This window comes from Carcharodon carcharias, chromosome 14 (assembly GCF_017639515.1).
Source record: "Carcharodon carcharias isolate sCarCar2 chromosome 14, sCarCar2.pri, whole genome shotgun sequence".
NCBI classification, from domain to species: domain Eukaryota; kingdom Metazoa; phylum Chordata; class Chondrichthyes; order Lamniformes; family Lamnidae; genus Carcharodon; species Carcharodon carcharias.
The window spans coordinates 27,983,321-28,000,820 of NC_054480.1; the positions used below are offsets into that span (position 1 = coordinate 27,983,321).

Here is a 17,500-nt window from a genome sequence, read left to right on the forward strand (position 1 = left end):
AGTACTGGAAAGTCCGTCAAAGGTATGCTGTGCCCAATGAAAACCCATGGAAGACCCAGGATTGGAATTATATTTTGTTACAATCTCTAAATGTTGATACATAAAGCAATGATATCCATTACATGGTATCTGTTCCCACAGATTTGCATTCCCGTAGTAGGACCCAATGAAAAGCTTACAAGCGGTCTGAAGGACATGGTTCCCGATCTTACTGCCCATTACATTCTGAAAGCATCTGCAGCTGTCACAATGATAAAACTGCAAAGTCAAGTTTTACTCTCCTACACATTAAGACATTTCCTTCCAAGAATTGACAGCTGAGTGATGACTCCTGATAGAACATTTACTTGTCTAGTAAACGATAATATTCACTGGAGACTTTCAAGATATTGTTACATTCCTAATGAATCTCCAGCAGTTACATTAATTAGACCATCTAGCAAATTCAAGAAAGATGTTCATGCTGTCCCTATTCACAGACATCTCTTGTCCCCATCAATGATGCACTGCAATGGGAAAAAAGATAATGCAAACCTGTTCCACACATTTGGTACTTGAAAGCAAATTTGCTTTATTCTGAATTCAACTGACAGCAGGGACACATTTGCTCTCCTGCATCTCTGCAACTTTGAGAAGAAAGTTGAAGTCTCCAGTGACTTCAATGAGTTTGTGCAAGTGCCCATACTAGAGAACAGTTGAAGATGAAGAGGTGAAGAAACTTTAAATTTAGTTAAAGCATTGCAAATGGAATGTGGCTAATGCAAACTACCAACTGTATCAAGCAACATGAAACTGAATCAGAAATAGAACCAACAGACATGCATATGACGAATGTGAAAGGCAAGACAAAACACACTAACTGCAACCCAACTGAATAAAGTGGTCAGAATTGACAGTCTGAAGAAGCTTGTGGACATTCTACTCAGTAATGTGTGTCACAACATATCTACAGTATACACCAATTACTGAATGCTAGCATATTCAAAAATCATTGCCATGGCAATTTACCAAATTAGCATTTAAGGCAGGGTCTTAGTACAACAATTGCCCTGCCTAGTACAAGCTTTTTAAATAATTCCGAGGAAAAAAACAGTTGCAGATTCCATTGATTTAACCAAAAAATGTAATTTTACTGTTCATTTATAAATTTGAATCTACAATTAAAAAAAAATCAACTCGATGAACTGTTCCAAATGTGATATTCTTGTAGGTAAAATGGAGTAAAGGAACTGATTAAGGTAGGATGCTTAACAAAACATAACCTATAGTTTTTGGACATTATACTTAATTTGATCAGTAAGGACACCATTTTAAAATAAACAGAATACTAAAGATTAAACATATCTATTGATCCTAAACTATTGTTAGAAAAACAATGCCCATCAAAATATAACAATTCAACACATTACGTTTATAATGTCAATATAGAAGTGTAAATATTTTACAGTAACATAAGCAAGTTTGTTGCTTTTGTTATGCACTTTTTTTAAAGTTGTTACACACAAAAGCAAGACATTTACCAAATGGCTAAAAAGGTTTTACAAACTCATGGATTAGCCAGTTTTCTTAATTTATTAAATCAGTCCAGTGTCACTCCATCAGGTAACTCAACCATCACAGGGGCACAATCATCAGGTTCCTCATCAAAATCCCACTTGAACTTTTTGGTTAAATGAGCTTTAAATTTTTCCACCCGCTTCTGCAGAGCTTTGTCCACATCTGGGCCGCACGTATAAGAGAAGAACTCCTAGTGTTTAACAAAAAAAGAAACAAACTTAAGAGGCACAGTACAAAAGAATGATTCAAAATCTAAGTTTGCCCTCAAAAAAGTACAAAGCCTAATTAGCAGCATCATTCCAAACATTTTTAATCTCAGAAGCTTTAGACTTTTACACTTATGATTAGCAAACACTTCCTAAAAAGGTACTGAAGAAATAATTTCCACAGCCACAAAGTTCTATTCCCTTTCAAATGGTAATGCTGAGTGGCAAAGCTCTTTCTACAACCGCAAATAACTCAATGCACTAATTGTAAAATGAATTAAATTTAACTCATTCTAATCACAGAAACTTAAGAGAACAGGAGGCAGCCAGTCAGTCCATCATGCCTGTGTTGGTTCTTTGAAAAGGCAGTTGTGCCTGGTCCCATAAAGTACCTCATACTCAAATACCTATCTAGCGCTCTTATAAAAAATCAGCATCCATCACCTTATCAGGTGGTGTTCCAGATCCCCACAGCTCAAGAGTTAAAAAAAAAACTAGATTATTAAAATATCTTGTGTATGTACACGTGTTGGTGTTAGCTTTTGTGATACTTTTCTGTCAACAATGGTATCTAACTGCCTATCTGAACATTCAGAGTGGCAACAGTATGTAAACATTTGTCTTCAATAACATAAGACATGCTAAAAACACTTATCCAAAGTCTCTCCAAACTCACTTGCCAACTTGCATATTCAAAAAAGTTCATCCACTAACATGGAAAATACTACAAGAAACTTATCATTATCAAAACAAAATGGAGGGGAGGAAAGAGTTGCTGCAAAGAAGGGAGAAACACAAATGAAACTTTATACAATTGAAAACATGCTAAACAGATATTGCAATTTTTCCCATGGACAGCATTAAAACCTTATTTCTGTACCACAAAATTCAGCTGCAAAACACTAGTGCAGTTTGAAAAGCCCCATTGTTTAAACAAAAGCATTTTGTGTGTTAAGCATATAGTTTTATTTATAGCATGTTTGTATGCTACAAAATAAAGTATTTTAACAGTACATTTTGACAATGCTAATTTTGTAAATCGGTCAGCATGTACTTTTGTAATCTGGGCATGGTGCCTAAAATAGATCAGGATGAGAAAAAAAACGAATGAAGATTGGTTGAAAGTTTATTGCTAATCCTTTATATTTGAGCAGAAATTGCTAAAAAAAAAAAAGCACCCTATGTATAAAAAGAGAGGTACAAAGATAAGGAGGGAATACTAGGTCATTGAAATAAGTCCAAAATACTGCGGATGCTGGAAACCTGAAATAAAAACATAAAATGCTAGATCTGGCAGCATCTGTGGAGAGTGACGCTTCTTCAGAGCTAGGTCACTGAATCTGGTTCTATAGTAGGTAAAATATTTAGGAAAATGTTTTAATGAAAGAAATAATGAAGTATCAATAGAAATGGACCAAGAGGAAGACAGCATAGGTTTATGAGAGGAAGTTACTGTTTCACAAACAAACTGTATTCTTTGAGAAAGTAACAGGCTTTCTCAGAAGAACTCAGTTCCTGTAAGGAGTCTTCTTTGTGGTCCTAAGTCAGAAAGTATGAAATTGGGGAAAATTGTCTGGAATGTTACTAAAGTCTGGTTACAAGTCAGTACTAAACCAGACTTTCAATCTTTGAAAATTACAGTTTTAAATCAAAGTATTTTACATTCATTTGGTGCGAATGCAAGTCAGTAAAAGTAGCAAATAGACACTTTCAACAGACAGACAGACAAAATTAAGCAAAAAAAGGTGTGTAACTTCATCATTTCAAACTGCAGAATGCCCCGGAGAGTTTCTTTATCATCAAATGTTTTTTTGAACTGTAACACAAATTTGAGGGTAATACCTGAAGTGCGTCAGAAAAGGGCCAGACAGAAATTGTAATAGATATACCAATTCTACAACATAAAAATATAGGGATATGGAACATATACAATAAAAAATAATACTTCATGGTACATATACAGTTAAAAATTAATATGCTGTTGAAAGATCAGCAGCTGACATGCCCTCCATTGTAATCACAGACTTTAAAAAAAAAAGCCTTTTCTTTAGTGTTACTTTTTATCAAATTAAATTCCCATGGTAATTCTTTATTCAATCCTTAAGTATTAAAACACCACCATGGGCCACGATACAAAAACAGGGCCAGATAAGCAAGAGTCTTTTTCAGTCTCTTAGTTACATACCATCCAGTCAAAGCACTTGATCCTGGAATTAGGTTGGAAAAGGATTATAGTCAATCCCTGTGACAAGTCAGATTTGCTCTAGCTAATCAATAGGCTATTTCTTCAGCAGCTAATGCCATAATGTTCCAACAATAAATCAATACACAGAAATTCATCTGTGAAAGTAACTTAACACACATCACTGCACTGAACAAGAAGTTCTTCTGAGAGGCACAATAGCAGCATTTAAAGTGGAATTGCAAAGCTTTTGATAATTTGTTCACAATTTTAGTCATGTAAACATAAAATAATCAGCATACTAGAACACTAGATAGCGAGCAAAAATTGAAACTTAGATTACAGAACAAATCCTTTGAAAATTAAATACTTGGTCTTTGAAATACCTTAGTAAAAAAAAATCCAACAATATTTCCAGTCCACAGTGCTCTGAATTATAGCATGGAATCAAATTTATTATACAAAATCTGAAATATTAGAAACTTGTGAAACAGGTTAATGTCATAAAAGGGCCTATGTAAAGCTGTTATTACTGTGATATTCACCCATACGTGTAAACAAATGGTATCAAATGGTGCGTTCAAAGATGAAGTGCGACATCGTATCAAAGACGCCTACTCAGAAAAAAGCATGTCTGGAATCAGCATATGGTCAAACTCAAAGTTTAAAGTGTATACGACAGATGATATTACGTTGTCCTATATGGATGAGAGGATTGGGCATGTTATTATAGTGATATTCAGCAATTTGCTAAGATAGAGCTCCAACCCTAGACGTTAATTATATGTGTCAAGTAGCAGGCCACAATTACCACCCAAGCTCCTCGAGTGCACCAGGCCGTGCTGCGACAAGCACAACTGTGCTGAGTGCCATGGGAAATTCCAGAATGCCAAAATGGATCCTGTGCAGCAAGACAGAATAGGACAAGCAGAAGCAGGGTGGATAGCAGAAGACGTACCGGGACACACTCAAGTCCAATCTCAAACTATTTAGTAACAATGTTTGCAGTTGGCAATGAAGAATACAATGGTGTCAGCCTACATAAATCAACATATTGATGGCTTGGAGGTGGTAACTTCAGAAATATGAAAAGCAACAGTCTATCAACTCCAGATGGACTTGTCGCTCCAGCGAAATGTCGGGGAAAGCCAACCTTGTACTGACCGTAATAGTCATCAAAACTGATCCTTACTATCAAGAGAGGCATTTTCTAATGCAAAAGACAGCAAAGCAAAAAGATCAGCATGACAGTACTATCAGGCTGAAATGCTTACAACATGAATAGCAAGCAAACCCCCACCGCAGCCAGTAACATTCTTCTTGGCCGTCAGCTGTTAATGTAATCAATCTACAATGTCAAATATAGAGCGCACTAGTGAAAACGGTACTCAGCAGAGTCCAACCCTGTGCCACGTGGTCTTAACTCAATGGTATTGCCATTATACAGCTCTTTTTTGAGGCTTTTTCCTGCCTGCCTGATGCTCCGTAATGCAAGGCTGAAAGAAGAAGTCTGTTTATCAAGAGCTTCTATCTCACTGAGGAGGCTTCAGTCCAATCCACATCCAACAGCCTGCTCTGAAAACTCTGCTCACATTTTAACAGCTGTGACAAATTCCACCACAGCAGCTGAGACAATCCACACTATTTTAAAACAATCATCAACATCTATAAAACAATCCACAACATTCTTAACAAGAAGTCAATTTGCCTCATCCTAATGTTAACAGATCCTTTAAAAATATTCCAGGATCCCGATTGAGAAATGCATCTTCATCAAAAATTAATCAATTCTTCCATGTGCCGTACCCTATCTGTGTACCAAGCTTTGTTGAAATCTATCCATTAGTTTTTGAGATATATTGTTTACAGACAAACTGACTAATGAACAGGGACAAAAACATTCCCTCCACCCACCTTCAGTGATGAAGGTAATAAACAAATGGCAACCAACCAGAAGAAAGGCTGAACATTTCAACTGATAATACAATTAGAGGCCAGTTCTTTATTACTTATTTTACATTAATAATTGGACTCTGAGCTGTTCCTGAAACTGCTGTATTGGACTGGCAACTTTAATCAGCCCTAAAATAAAGTAAGTTAATTCCTGGGAAAGGCTTCATGCTGGGATCAAGTCAAGAGGCAGGGTATGAGAAAATACTGATGCATTCGCTGCCACATCTGCTCCAAGGAAAGGAGGTCTGCTTGTAAATACATAAGTTGGTACAAGCAGCATTATATGTAAACAAACAATACCCAGATTACAGCTATGAAAGTGCACCATTGAGTCTCGACAGTGTAATTGATTCTTCTGTTGCAACTGGATTAAAACACCACTGATTCATTATCACAGGATTAGTATTTACAGAACACAAACATTAACAATAGGCATACACTTCATGGTCCCTCCAATAGGCTACTGTGCAAGTTTGAAAACACAGATGTGTTCATAATTTCAATGCAGAATAATTCTACTTCAAAGATAATGATTTTCAGTCAAAACACAAAATTTCACAAAATTCAAAACATACAGAAAGGCGAGCACTTTTAACATAAATTTTAATGTTTGATTTAGATAACATTGTACTTTGTATAATACGATTCAGAAAAACTACCTGCAATGTTGTAGTTAGGAAATTATCCTTGGAGACAATATCCACAAAGAAGTCAGGAGGAATTTCATTAAGTTGATGATAGAGGATCGAGATGAGTGCAGAATAGAGGTCCTTTCGTTTTGTCACAGCCTCCTCAGAGTGACAGAGTAGACGAAGGAGATCTTTCCAGTGCTCAAATGCATCATAGACATTTCCAATTAGGAAACAGACAAAAGAAAACTGCAACTCACCTGTGGAATAGAATGAAAGCACATTACATTAAAAGCAAATAAACTGTGTTTGACAAAAAAAAAGGCAACAGTCAGAATCATAGAATGGTTACAGTATCGGAGGTGGATATTCTTGTCTGATTCTCCGAAGGAGCAATTCACTGAGTGCCATTCCCCTGCCTTCTCCCTGTAGCCCTGCACAGTCTTTCTTTTCAAATAATTCCCTCCTGAACACCTCGATTGAACCTGCTTGCACCACACGCTCAAGTCAGTGCATTCCAGATCCTACCCAGTCGCTGTGTGAAAAAGTTTTTCTTCATGTCACCATCACTTCTTTTGCCAGTTACCTTAAATCTACGCCCTCCGAGTCTCTGAATCTCAATCCTTCCATCATTGGGAACAATTTCTCCCCGTCCACTCTGTCCAGACATTTCATGGTTTTAAACACGTCTATCAAAACTCCTCTGAACCTTTTCTTCTCCAAGGAGCACAGTCATTACTTCTCCAATCTTTCAGGGCTAGGCGGGAGCGAGGTGGGGAGCAGGTGTAAATGGTGGTGTAGTGGTAATGTCACTATCCACAGCAGCTGGTGGAATTTGAATTCAATTAATAAATCTGGAATATAAAGCTAGTCTTAGTAACTGTGACCATGACAACTATCATCAACTGTTGTAAGAACCCATCCGGTTCACTGTCCTTTAGGGAAGGAAATCTATCCGTGCCTGGTCCGGTCTACTTGTGAATCCAGACCCACAGAAATGTGGTTGACTCTTATCTGCCCTCAGTTCAAGGGCAAACAGGCATGGGCAACAAATGCTGGGGGATGCAGTGAAGGGCAAGCAGGCATGGGCAACAAATGCTGGGGGACACAGTGGCATTATCACTTGATTAGTATTCTAGAGACCCAGGGTAATTCACTGGGGACCTGGGTTCAAATCCTAGCATGGCAGATGGTGAAATTTGAATCCAATAAAAATCTGGAATTAAAATTCTGATGATGACCAAACTATTGCCATTTGTCGTAAATACCCATCTGCCTGGTCTGGCCTACATGCGACTCACAGACCCACAGCAATGAGGCAATGAGGCTGACTCTTAAATGCCCTCTGCACAAGGGGGAAATAAGTGCTAGCCTAGCCAGCAAAGCCCACATCCCATAAACAAATTTAAAAAACCAAATGTTGGTTTTGTCAGTGACACCTGCATCCCTCATCCTTGGAACCATTCTCGTGAATTTTTCTGCACATCCTTCCTAAAGTGTGGTACCAGAGCTGGATGCAATACTTCAGTTGAGGCCAAACTAGTGTTTTATACAGGTTTAACATAACTTTCTTGCTTTTATAGCCTATGTCTCCATTGATAAAGCACAGGAAGCTGTATACTTTATTAACCATGCTCTCAATCTGTCCTGCTACCTTCAATAATTTATGTGCATATAAACCCAGGTCCCTCTGCTCCTGAAACCCCCTTTAGAATTATATTCTTTATTTTCTATCGTCATTCTGTGTTCTTCCTATTAAAATGAATTATTTCACATTTCTCTGCATTAAATTTCATCTGCCACTTGCCCGCCCATTCTACCACCTGCCTATGTCCTTTTGAAATTCTACACTATCCTCCTCAGTTCACAACGCTCTCAAGTTTTGTAACATTCAAAAATTTTGAAATTGTGCCCTGCACACCAAGATCTGGGTTTTTAATATGTATAATCAGGAAGAGCAGGAGTCTCAACATTGACCATCCACTATAAACCTACGACCATAAGACCGTAAGACATAGGAGCAGAAATTAGGCTATTTGGCCCATCAATTCTGCTCAGCCATTCAATCATGGCTGATACGTTTCTCAAACCTATTCTCCTGCCTTCTCTCCGTAAACTTTGATCACCTTATCAAGAACCTATCTATCTCGGTCTTAAATACACTCAATGACCTGGCCTCCACAGCCTTCTGTGGCAATGAATTCCATAGATTCACCACACTCTGGCTAAAGAAGTTTCTCCTCATCTCTGTTCTAAAAGGTCTTCCCTTTACTCTGAGGCTGTGCCCTCGGGTCCTGGTCTCTCCTACTAATGGAAACATCTTCCTCACATCCACTCTATCCAGGCCTTTCAGTATTCTGTAAGTTTCAATCAGATCCCCCCTCATCCTTTGAACTTTGAACAAAGTCAAACTCCATCAAGTATAGACCCAGAGACCTCAAACATTCTTCATATGTTAAGCCTTTCATTCCTGGAATCATTCTCGTGAACCTCCTCTGGACCCTCTCCAGGGCCAGCACATCCTTCCTGAGATACAAGGCCCAAAATTGCTCACAACATTCTAAATGTGGTCTGACCAGAGCCTTATAAAGCCTCAGCAGCACATCCCTGCTTTTATATTCTAGTCCTCTCAAAATAAATGCCAACATTGCATTTGCCTTCCTAACTACTGACTCAACCTGCAAGTTAACCTTAAGAGAATCCTGGACTAGGACTCCCAAGTCCCCTTGCACTCCAGACTTCTGAATTCTCTCCTCATTTAGAAAATAGTCTATGCCTCTATTCTTCCTACCAAAGTGCATGACCTCACACTTACCCACGTTGTATTCCGTCTATCACTTCTTTGCCCATTCTCCTAACCTGTCCAAATCCTTCTGCAGCCTCCCCGCCTCCTCAATACTACCTGTCCCTCCACCTACCTTTGTATCATCTGCAAATTTAGCCAGGATGCCCTCAGTTCCTTCATCTAGATCATTAATGTATAAAGTGAAAAGTTGTGGTCCCAACACTGACCCCTGCGGAACTCCACTAGTCACCGGCCGCCATCCTGAGAAGGCCCCCCTTATTCCCACTCTCTGCCTCCTGCCAGACAGCCAATCTTCTATCCATGCTAGTACCTTGCCTCTAACACCATGGGCTCTTTTCTTACTGAGCAGCCTCCTGTGGGGCACCTTGTCAAAGGCCTTCTGGAAGTTCAAGTCGATAACATCCATTGGCTCTCCTTTGTCTAACCTACTCGTTACCTCCTCAAAGAATTCTAACACATTTGTCATGCATGACCTCCCCTTGATGAAACCATGCTGACTTTGCCCGATTTTACCATGCACTTTCAAGTATTCTGAAATCTCATCCTTAATAATGGACTCTAAAATCTTACCAACAACCGAGGCCAGGCCAATCGGCCTGTAATTTCCCGTCTTTTGCCCCACTCCCTTCTTAAACAGGGGGTTACATTAGTGATTTTCCAGTCCTCTGGGACCCTCTCTGGCCTCTCTCTTACCCTTTATATATTTAACAAAGTACCCTCTTACCCTTTATATATGTAAAAACGTAAAAAGTCCAGTACGAAAACAACTGTTCACCACTACTCTCTGTTTCCTGTCACTCTGCCAATTTCATATCTATATCACCACTGTTCCATTTATTCCATGAGCTCTAATTTTGCTCAAATCTATTGTGTGGCACTTTATCAAATGCCTTTTGGAAGTCCATGTACACCACATCAACAGCATTACTTTCATCAAGCCTCTCTTATACCTATAAAAACAAAAAAACTGCGGATGCTGGAAATCCAAAACAAAAACAGAATTACCTGGAAAAACTCAGCAGGTCTGGCAGCATCGGCGGAGAAGAAAAGAGTTGACATCTCTTATACCTCATCTATAAACTCGAGCAAATTATTTACAAATGATTTTCCCTTAACAAATCCAAACCTGCATTCACCCAAGTGACCACTAAATTTGTCCTGAATTATTGTTTCTAGAAACTTCCCCACCACCGAAGTTAAACTGCTGGTCTGTAGTTGCTGGGCTTATTGTTGCACCCTTTTTTGAACAAGGCTTTAGCATTTGTTAGTCTCCAGTCCTCTGGCACCACCCCAAATTTAAGGAAGACTGAAAAATTATGGCCACTGCCTCCGCATTTCCACTCTCACTTCCCTCAGTATCCTTGGCTGCATCTCATCCAGTCCTGGTGCAGGCAGCATATCCAATACCTCCTCAATTTTAAATCCTTCGAGTGTCTGAACTACCTCCTCTTTCCCCATGACCTGGGCAGTACCTTCTTCCTTGGTAAAGGCCAGGTGTAAAGTACTGATTTAATACCTCAGCAAAACCCCCTGCCTCCGTGTGTAAGCCTGCTTTTTGGTCCCCAATTGGCCCACTCTTCTTTTTAGCAACCTTTTTACTCTTTATATGCCTACGGAAGACTTTTGGATTTCCTTTTTTGTTAACTGCCAGTCTCTTCTTATACTCTCTTCGCTTCTCTTATTTGCTTTTTCAATTTCTCTCTGAACCTTTGACACGTATCATAACCACACTTTTTCCTCTTCGTCTTAAACTCTTTCTCTTCTGTCATCCAGGGAGCTCTGGATTTGTTTGCCCTGCATTTCCCTTTCGTGGGAGTGTACTTTGGCTGTGTCCAAGCTATCACTACTTTAAAGGCAGCCTATTGTTTAACTATAGATTTGCCTGCCAACCTTTGATTCCAATTTATTTGGGTCAGATCTATTTTTCACCCCACTGAAGTCAGCTTTCCTCCAGTTAATTATTCTTACGCTTGTGCTTTTTCATAGCCAGCCTAAACCTTATGATACAATGGTCACAGGAGCATAAATCTCCCCGAGGTGAATTGCACTATTAGGTCTGACCTTGAGTTGAACAGTTATGTAAATTAACTGAAAATGTCTGCTTTTTAAGAAACATTTCTAAACAGTGCTTCTTGGTTAAACCATTATCATTGCCCCCACATTATGCACAAAATTTGTCCAAGTAGATTTTCCTCACATTATTTTGTTCCATTTCTTAATTCATAAACATCCACTATTTTAGGATACTGCCCCAAAATCCACACACAATGTTGAGCTTCCTCACAACTCGTTATAAAAACATGCATTTAAAAATGTTACTTGCATGATATTAAAATATGCTCTTTAAACCTAAATCAACATATCTTTGATATTCCTTCAGTTTAATAAACTAATTTAATTACTTGGAATCAACTTTAGTAGTGTTACAATTATGAAGTTTATAAGATTATGATGTTTTGGAACTGTGTCTTTAATTTAACAGGGTCATGTGACCTGTCCTGAAATCTGCCTGACAGTAAGCTTGGGTAGTTTGATTGTTAAAGATTAAAAGGGACCCAGATTGTTTCACTGGGAAGAAGGTGCAAGGTGTTTACACTTGAAGACAATGACAGCAGCCTATGTGCTAACAGTGGATAGGCTCTTTGAGTCTTCAAAGTCCCAAGAAAGTGTTGAGAATTTCAGGTTGTAAACAGTTGTTCTTTAAACTGTCCACTTACTTCCAAGATTAAAGAGAGTCACGGTTTCAAAAATAGCTATCAGTATTTCTACCTGCATTCAAGGCCCACGTGATTCACATTGCCTTCGAGGTGGGCTTTGAGAAAGGGAGGGTCTAAGATATTTCCGAAAACTCACAGACAAGGTTAGTCTGCCAGGATCCAAAGAGGCAATTGCTGTGGCTCACCACTCAGGACTGAAGGTGAAAGCAATCAGGTTGAAAAGACCAAATGCATAGTTAAAACAAGGCTGGAAGATTCACCTAGCTTGCTCTGGAGGAAGGACCTCCAGGGAAAAAACCTCACTGTGAAAGACAGTTCCGAAATTAAAAGTTCCCAGGCTGAGAAAGAAAAAGAACCAGCAGTAAACCTTGAGAGCTAAGAATAATCTTGGACAAGTTCCAGGAAAATTCACTGTGTGTAAAGTATATCCGTGAAGAGCATTTTCAGTTGTGCTAAAAGGAAAAGTGGAATATTCTTTTTTGTGGTTTGAAGTATAAGTTGCCTACAAAGATAGTGTTTAGGCTTAGTGCTTTTAGTCTTTTGTAATGCTAAAAGTCTTAAAACTTGAAATCTTGTCTTGTCTTTCTTTCAGCTATTAAGTAGAAATTCAAATTTATTACAAGTAATCGGTCTCTATGGAGATCGCAACAGCACGATACTAAATCTATTCATACAACAGAAATAAAAAATTCTGAAAGCTCATGATCATTTCCTGGACAATGATGAGTTATCAGGCTACACAAATCCAGTTATTAGTTCCAGTTTTGTTCATCACTTGTTTACATGCAGCAAAGTCAAACTACATCAAAAAACAAGTGGCAGGCTTATCAAATATAATTTTATTACATTTTGCTCATCATGGTTTGGAATGATCAATACTCAGAAATAAAGCTTAGTTGCTTCTACACTCTGCCATCACCCCCAACCCACGTCAACAGCAAGCACTCCCAGTTAAATTAAAGCACCAGTTTATTGCAGACAAAATTACACCAAATTCTCCCAACATGTTCCAACTCCAACTCAGACATTTTCATGTTTCCACACAATCCACGGGAGTCCAACTGATAATGTAGCACAAAATAGTTTTGTGTTGTGAATTGAACTGGACTGAGAGAGAGCAAATTTAGTTTTTCTTATACCCTTACAGCAGACACAGAGAAGAGACTTGAATTAATTCATTCTCTCAGTCCAGACTTGATTTAAACCCAGGCCCCAGAGACAAAAATTGAAGACTTACCATTCTGCCATTCAGCTGTGCTGGGTTTGTTTTATGTTGGAATATCTTCTATGTTGAATCACAGAAAGAGCCCAATCATCCCCTTTCTCCCTGGACAGTAGCACGTCAACTCCAAATACAATTTTAAAACTTGCTTAAGACTTCACATTATTTTGAATTGCAAATCACAACATCTTAACAAGCAGCTCACACATTTTATAACATACTAACCTAATATGTCTTTTGGGTTCGAAGGGTACCGCTGGTTTATTACAGTATCCAGAGCATAGCTAAAGTCCATGCTACACTTTGTAATTTCAGCTGGAGATGCCCCGTCTGGATATTTCTGTTGTGGGATCGTTGTGAACCTGATCTCTGTACCAGCCTTAACCTTCATCTTGGGCAGCCTGGCCAAACCCTCCTCATAGCTCTTGCATAATGTGTCATAAGGCAACAGATTCTGTTCTGCTCGATCCTTAGTATGTGGCATTGCAAGCTCTGGCTGCACTTCAGAAAAGGCACAGATTTTCCCACTTTCAGGCTGCAGCCTCTGAATCAAAGGATCTGTAATCAGATTGGTCAAAGAGACCCATCTTTTCATTGTTTCATATGGATATGGCCCCAAACATTTGTCCAGTTCAGTCAGATTCTCTCTTATCCGTTCCCGCTCTTCTTCGGAGACCTCAACCAGAACTATTTCTTCTTCCTTCTTGTCCCATCGCTTCACAAGAACGTCCCGCTGCTTTATGTGGAAGAAACAACCCGTGCGCGGTCCTGTTAATCGAGCATCTCTGCTATTCACAGCACTGCAATGCATGAAGTGGATTCCTGGTGGGATCATCTTCACCCCTTTAAATTTTGGGCCCACTTGCCAACAGTTATAATCAATGCCAAATTCAGTGCCCTCAGGAACACCAATTATGACAAGAGTGCCTCCTTCAAAGAACAGCTTTTTGGCCAGTTCTTGATCCATTTTCACAGTAGCCATGTCTTTGACCTGAGTTCCAAAGAGTGAGAGAAGAATTCAGTTTGACATTGCACTTACATCCAATATACAAAAACTATTTCTTGCAGGGATCTTACATAGACCATGGCTGAATGGCCCAGTAACACCATCACTAACAGCATTTAATACTGATTGTTACAGTAGCAACTTAAGTTTTTTTTCATTTTTATTTTGCATTGGCCTTAATTTTAGTTTAGGTAAACTTTCTATCTTCATAATTGTGGAGTCCTCCCTTTAAAGCAACCTGCCCTAGTGTTGCTGAAACCTTTACTCATACATCATTACCTATACTCCCCAGATTCCCTGCCTCCCTCCACCTCAGCTAATGGATCTTTATTCCCCTTTATCAAATCCTTTCACGGCTTGTCTTCAGCCTGTTCAGGAAACGTGCACCAATTCAAGATCCTTGCCCACACCATTTGTTCCTCTGAATGGATGACTGTTTGTTCCCCACTCTCTCCATGGTACTGTCACAGCCTGATTGATTGTTTTTACTCTGAAAATTCTTCTCATTGTTACTGAAATTCTCTCCCTGAACCATTATCAATTACTCTCTCCTATTGACTTCAAAACACCCCCTAAAAAGTCAGCTTCCACCAATCCCTTTGATTAGACCACTTCCCATCCCAGTTCAAGTTCCTTAACTAGTTGCTTAGCATTCACCTCTCTGCCTTTTGTAGCACGGAGATGCATCAGAATAACTTCATAAATGAAAACTGTGACTGTAAGACATGATTCACATCAATCCTGTCAAGGGACAGCCTTCTGAATAACTGTACAGGTGATGGAACTTGTCAAATTGTTGAATGTCTCAATCAATTCCTCTGCACTTGAACAAAAATCATCCGTCAATAATTTAAGACGGACAGTTTTGTACAGATATGGGAATTACTTAGCCTGTAAAACAAACCTTACACTTTGGCCAAAAGTTACTATTAAGAATTACTTGCACTCTCTTATAGCAACATAATTCAAACTTGCTGAGATTACTTATGTGACCAAGTAACTTGAAGGGACCATAGTCACTTGCATGCTTATTCCTCTGAGCATCAGATCTGTCTGTGAAGGTCAGGAAGATCCACATTAATCAAGATTGAACATGTAATTTAACTTAAATTATTGAGGAGGCATAAGCTTCAATTCCTAAATCACATCTAAATGACATCATCAGTTTTTGTCTTTGTGGACCCCTGTTGGTCACGTCGATTAATCGATGTAACTCAATTTTGCCAAGCAGAAGATACTGACACCTTGGTGTACTGATTTACAATTTAATCCACAATACAACGATGGTCTAAAACCACCACTTCAAAAACTAGTCACCTGAAATTCAAGGGCAGTAAACCAGGGGGTTAAGAAACAATCAAAAGCAGAACTAAACTGCTTGAGCTTTGGCGGCCACATTATTGGGGCTTATGCAGCTGAAGATGTCTAACACTCCTATTATCATAAATTGCCAGTAGAACCTGGGCACGGTAACCCTATTGACTAGCTCATAAATTAATGCTGAATCTGATGAAAGTTTTATTTTATATATTTTTTAAAATTTCCCTCGCATCATTCAATTGACCGGTGGGGGGGGGGGGGGGGGGGGGGGGGGTACAAATCTAATGAATCAGGAGCTGTCCAATTTGAAACATTGTCTTTGAGTGATCATCTACGTTCCAAAACTAAGGAATAATAGTAGAAAACGAAAGGTCATTGTATTTATGGCCCTTATTGGGGTCAGATTGAGGGCAAGGTCTTATTTTTCTTAAATTATGCACTGGAATTGAACTCCAGCGTACATGTTCACATAGAAATAATTATATTACACAAGGGTCAAACTATAATTTGAAGTGAAAGCTGCCGGGTGTAAAATACAGTTGGTTTGAGAAACCAGGTCCCTTCCTCCTTTCTCCACTGACTCCAGCTCAACAAAAGTTTCCTGTCTCATCACAGGCGCTGACTTGTCTGGACACTGGACACTGACCGCAGCCCCCGGAAACCCTCCCGGTGATTCGGCGCCACTTCGTCCTCGGCCTTTTGAGAAAAAAAAATCAACCCAATTCCCAGGATACGAACCGGCCCGACAGTTGGAGTCACATCTACCACATCCCCCCCACCTCCCGTCACTTCCTGTCCGTCAATGTAGCGTCTTCCCCGCCGAACGTCGTTCTCCCCGACATTATGGTTCCGGTCCCTGACGCTGAAGCAGCCCAGGCGCAGGCGCGGGCTGAGGCTCAGCCCCAGGAGCAGGCTCGAGGGACACATTGTTGCCACCAGCCGACAAAGCAATTGGGCTCCGGCGGGATGAGGAGCTTGTTATTGTTTCCTCCAGCGCTGTCTGCCACCCTGTTGGGAATCCATGACACAGGTTGTAAAAGTATTGAAGTGTCACAGGAGTGCTCTGTTTGGACACCATGGGGGAAAGGTTTCCACTGAGCAAATTGTGTGTCAATAAATAATCAACACCCTCATAAACAAAAAAATGTTGCTGCATATGAAGCAGGACATGTCCCCACCCCCCTCCCTCCTTCAAAAGTGGTCAACGACCAACAAAATGTGGGCAAACAAACTGCGTTGCTGAAGAAAAAGAACTCCCCTCCATTCCTCCTGGTATTGGTAAAGATAAAGTTAGCCATCCTCACAGTTTGGTCCTCCTGGGTTTAGGGTTAGGGTCACACATAAATTGATCCCTAAATGGTCATTTGCAAGTGGGGATTGCCAGCACAGTGGCTTGTTAAGCTTAGACCTTATATTGTATATATGGACATAGATATAAGTAGTTACCAAACACTTTTAAGCTATACAACACTCAGAACCTCTTTGTGGGACCTTCTGAACTACACACAACGGCCTGAGTTTTCCCGTCGGGGTGGGGCCCGCTCACCGACAGGAAAACGACGCGGGATGACATCGGGAGGAACCCCCAACGTCATCCCGATCCCTTTAAATTTTTAGGAAGGCGGGTGGACGGCAAAATCAGCTGTCCGCCTGCTGACCTGTCAATGGCCAAGAGTAATTAAGATAACCTTAAGGTTGGCGGGTAGGCCAGGAGCCCCAGCGGGCTTCTGATAATACATGAAACCTCATCCACTGGTGGGATGAGGTTTCATGTGCGTTTTTAAAAACTTTAATACATTTTATGTGATATTTATTAACATGTCCCATCTCGTGTGACATTGTCACATGAGGGGGACATGTTAATGCTTTTTTCATTTTTCTATTTTTAAATTTTTTGGGCTG

The 17,500-nt window shown here is 39.7% G+C and overlaps 1 protein-coding gene across 3 annotated transcripts; it reads right to left on the reverse strand.

Moving 5' to 3' along the window:
• Positions 1-551: 551 nt before the first annotated feature.
• aar2 (AAR2 splicing factor) lies at positions 552-16,409 on the reverse strand. Of its 3 annotated transcripts, none has more exons than XM_041204801.1 (4): positions 16,337-16,409; positions 13,498-14,263; positions 6,558-6,787; positions 552-1,747 (listed from the first exon to the last, which is right to left on the reverse strand). In XM_041204801.1, exons 2-4 carry the CDS (start codon positions 14,252-14,254, stop codon positions 1,580-1,582), a joined length of 1,155 nt encoding a protein of 384 aa, XP_041060735.1. In that variant the 5' UTR covers positions 14,255-14,263; positions 16,337-16,409; the 3' UTR covers positions 552-1,579. The 3 variants fall into 3 exon arrangements, with proteins under 3 accessions (XP_041060735.1, XP_041060734.1, XP_041060733.1); XM_041204800.1 differs by having other exon boundaries at positions 16,245-16,388; XM_041204799.1 differs by lacking the exon at positions 16,337-16,409 and adding an exon at positions 15,596-15,751.
• Positions 16,410-17,500: the final 1,091 nt, after the last annotated feature.